Genomic DNA, 4,378 nt, shown 5'->3' on the forward strand with positions numbered 1-4,378 from the left:
AAAATAATGCCACTAAGAGTTTTTCTTTTTTGAGATTTTTGTGTAACTCATAAAAAAATAAGAGTCAAATTTTTTAATTAATATTACTTTCATATATAATTCACAAAAAGATTTTTACCATCGTAAAGATTTAACATTTAGCTAGGTGTAGTCTATTGATAAAATATTCTTCACCTTTTTTGTTATTATATACTTATTAAAATTAAAATTAAAAATAAATTTGTATTATAAATATATAACTGCATCAAGATTTTTAATAAGTACGAGGACATTTACATGTGAGATATTTATTGTTATGTGCATATATAGAGTAAAAATTTACTTATTATATCTTAATTATTGTTGTGTTTTTTTTTAAATTGCAAATAACTAAAAAAATCATTTTTTCCAGTGTTATATGTTTGAAAGCAATTGTTTAAATATAAAACATATAGTTTTTTATTTTTTTTTAATACATACCCAACATAGGCAACCAAAAAAAAAAAAAAAAAGAGCAAAAATGGAACAAATAAATAATAAATAGCTAAATTGAAGAAAGAAATTTAGAAGTCTAAATTGAGAGATGGGGAAAAAATATCTCCATAACTTAATTAATTTTCTATTACTTTTAAGTAAAAAAAGTTATGTTTTTAAGTACTTTCAAAATTGATAACCGTGCCTGTTTGAGCCACATTATTTCAAAAAAATACATTCTTAAACAGTGATTTGACATCATTTCAACTACACATTTTTCAATAAAATAATATTACACGCAAATAAAAAACTTTTCTTTATTTTTTAACCACACATTTTCCATCGATACACTATTCAAGAATGCATTATTATCAAAATAATGTGGCTCAAACACCCTACTTATTTTTAATTTTGACTAATAAAAATCATTTATGTGTAAGTAAATAGAGCTTTTCGTATAAACTTTTTCCCAATTAAGCCAAATAATCAAAGAAAAAAAGGCCAAGGATGTTTTAGTAAAAAGCCATAATGGTAGTAGTAGCATAATTGAACTGGTAAAAGTGCACAGACCGTTAGAAAGAGTAACAAAATGTGGTCCAATCCGAAAAACTTCTGGTTCCTCTTCTCTTTGTCATCTCCACCCCTCACTCATTCATCCATTCCAGAGAGACAAAGGAAGAAGAAATATAGATATATAGAGAGAGAGAATGTGTGTATGTATCTTCTGCTATTTTATCCTATGACTTACTGTACAGAACATACGTCTCCCTCTCTATGTGTGTATTTATAGGATTAATATACTTGTACACTTACCGTATACATATATGTAGACCTTTTCATGTGAGAGGTGTAAAAGATTATGTGCACGAAAAGTGTTGATCTAACGTCACTCTTATTTATATATGTATATATATACGTGCCAGAAGAATTGAGACTTCTTGAATTCCTTTGTACCAGACATCTTTCTATTCTGTGATACTTGCACATTTCTCCAAACAAATCCCATTTCATGAAATCTTAGGATTTCTGTGTTTTCTGTTTTGCATTCATTTGGCTCTTGAAACGCCTACTGCAGGTAGACAAAAGGGTGAATTCTGGGATTTTCCACTTTCGATGATTCCAAGATTGTTTTTAATGATTTTCTGTGTCTGAAATACTAATATCTTTTCATTTCCTTTATGGGTTTTGAAGGGTTCTTTACTTTGTGCTTGTTTTGACTTCTTTTCCAGCTTTTTATCAATTAAAAAGTTTGCTTAATTCCAAAGTACTTTTCAGGGTTCAGGGTACTGTAGTACTTCTTCAACTCCAATCCCAGAACCCTCAGTCCGATTGGTACTCCTCATTTTTTTTTTTTTTTTGAAATATCTTCCACGATTAAAGCTTTATCTGAAAACATCTGATTAAGTTCTTGAGCTCAAAGTGAATCTTGAGACGAGATGACTTGGAATCACTATGTCGTGGCTGCTGCATTGTTTTTGGTAAATACTTGGTATTCTTGTGATAGGTAAAATCATTTTTTCATATTGTTGAAAGGATTTTCTGGATTCAATTTACAAATGTCATCGTTTTTAAGTGGAGGTGGAAGAGCTTATAGATTAGACCTTGCGATTATTAAATCTCCATCAACATCTTGGACTTCAAATTCATCTTCTCCATCTTCAACTCTCTCTGAATCCAGCAATTCCCCTCTTGCAATCTCCACAAGAAAACCTCGAACCCCGCGAAAAAGGCCTAACCAAACATATAATGAGGCTGCAGCAATTCTTTCCACAGCATACCCTAAATTATTCTCGAACAAATTCACAAAGCCTTTCAAATTTAACAAACCACATAGTAAGAGCAATGATATTGCATTTCCATACGAGCCCCCGGACTTGGTTTTAATCGATAATTCTGGCTACTCGATGCATCTACCAATACAAGAAAAGCCCACCTTGCCAATTCAGTCCAAAGGTGCTAATTCCTTCGAAAAGCCATGCCAAAGTCCGGGAGAAATCAATTCTAGAGTGGATTCGGTGGAATTCTGCGAAGAGTTTCACGAAGATTTCGATGCAGAATCCATACTAGATGAGGAAATTGACGGTGGTATTGATAGTATAATGGGAAGTCCAAGGACTGAAAATGAGTTGGTAGATGATTCCAATGCTTATATTAGTCAAGCCAATAATTTTGTTTACGGTTATCCGATAGGCCTAGGATTTGAAGATGCATTTGACTTTGGATTTGGTGTGAAAAGTGGAGTGAGGGCAATGAGAAATGTTGACGAGGGAGATTGGTGGAGGTTCCCTAGTGTAAATGTTCTTGATATCAATCCAAAAATGGGTAAAAGTCCCACGGAAAAGAAGAAAAAGAAGGTTGAAAAGCCATCGGAAATCGAGTGCTCCGAATTAGTTAAGAAGAATACGATTTCCAATGGAACCAGCGAGCAGAATTCAGCTAATAAAGCATCTAAAGACGAGGCAATTCCCAAACCAAATGCTGGGTTGCTCCTAAAATTGAACTACGACAAAGTTTTGAATGCGTGGTCCGATAAGGAGTCCCCATTTTCCGGTGAAACTCCGGGAGCCGACTCCCCCGGCAATGATGTTCAAGTATGTTCCTCTTTTAATCTCCCGCCCATGAAATCTCATGTTTAGGGGATTTGAACTCAGTTTATGTTATTTTAGTTAAGTTAATACATAGAAGCAATTTCCTTCCATTTTATTGTGTGGAACGTGCACTTCACGTGCCACTTTTTATTTTTATTTTTATTTTATTCAAAATCATATGTTGCGTAATGATAAATTCGTTTCTATATCTACTTAGCACTGAATAATTGTTGTTTGTTTGAATGGGTGTAGGCTCGATTAGCTCAGATAGACTTGTTCTCTGAGAATGGTAATGTAAGAGAGGTTAGTGTGTTGCGCTACAAGGAAAAACGACGTTCACGTCTTTTCTCTAAAAAGATCAGATATCAAGTCAGAAAAGTCAATGCTGATAGACGGCCTAGAATGAAGGTACGTCCAAATAGTTTTGTTATCAATTGGAGATAGAAGTACATTGTGCATTCTATGATTTTGTGTTGTAGGTGACTAACTACGAAGAGTGTAAAAAGCAATTATAAAATTTCTTATATTTTAGTAAGGTGTGTCAAAAATCATTACTTCCTAGAAAATATTTGTCAATTTGTTATTAACGCTTATATGATGTTCGTGTCTTACTTTTTATTGTGTAGTGTCACATCCCATTTTTGTGCATCTAACACTATTGTTTATGATGTCGCAGGGACGCTTTGTTAGAAGTCCAAATTCTCCAGACAGTGAGCAATGAAATGGGGGAAACACAAACAATTTAGTCCCTTTTAGCCTATGTTTTTGTAGTTTAAAATTTTAGCTCTATTTTTTTTTTTTGTTTTTGTTTAATGCTTTGATTCTCGTAGACAAGCAGAGTATCCAAGAAAGGACTAGGAAGCACAAGAGTTGAAACAAATACTTTCTATGATTTTTGTTAATGTCATCTTGATGTTTATCTATATTTGATAGTCTTTTAGAAGAATACCAGGTTATTCGGTGTCAAGAAAAAAATATTACTGATAATGCGCTCGCTCGCTTTCTCTCTCTCGATTTTGTGTTATACTATCTAATTGAAGGGATTCTCTAGATCCAAGGAAGCGTTTTACTAATTGAACATAGAACTTATCTATGTTTACACTTGATGTGGTTACTAGTTACTCAATTTTTGAAACAACAATAAATATTTGGGCAGTGATTAGTGTACAGGTAGGAGTTCACCGACATCTTACATGACCAGTGGGTGGGTGAATTTTTTTGATATTATTTATTCATTCGAAATCCACACTTTATAAGATATTTGTAAAATTTCAATAGGAAATTTTTCTGTACACCCAACATTTTCCTAAATATTTAGAGTCTAGTACTTGAGTACT

The 4,378-nt window shown here is 32.8% G+C and overlaps 1 protein-coding gene across 1 annotated transcript; it reads left to right on the plus strand.

The window, feature by feature from the left end:
- Window positions 1–1,055: 1,055 nt before the first annotated feature.
- On the plus strand, window positions 1,056–4,052 carry LOC111366063 (protein CHLOROPLAST IMPORT APPARATUS 2-like). Its single transcript, XM_022986709.1, has 3 exons — window positions 1,056–3,044; window positions 3,294–3,449; window positions 3,718–4,052. Exons 1-3 carry the CDS (start codon window positions 2,010–2,012, stop codon window positions 3,760–3,762), a joined length of 1,236 nt encoding a protein of 411 aa, XP_022842477.1. The 5' UTR covers window positions 1,056–2,009; the 3' UTR covers window positions 3,763–4,052.
- Window positions 4,053–4,378: the final 326 nt, after the last annotated feature.

The sequence above is a fragment of the Olea europaea genome, chromosome 17 (assembly GCF_002742605.1).
Source record: "Olea europaea var. sylvestris chromosome 17, O_europaea_v1, whole genome shotgun sequence".
Lineage (NCBI taxonomy): Eukaryota > Viridiplantae > Streptophyta > Magnoliopsida > Lamiales > Oleaceae > Olea > Olea europaea.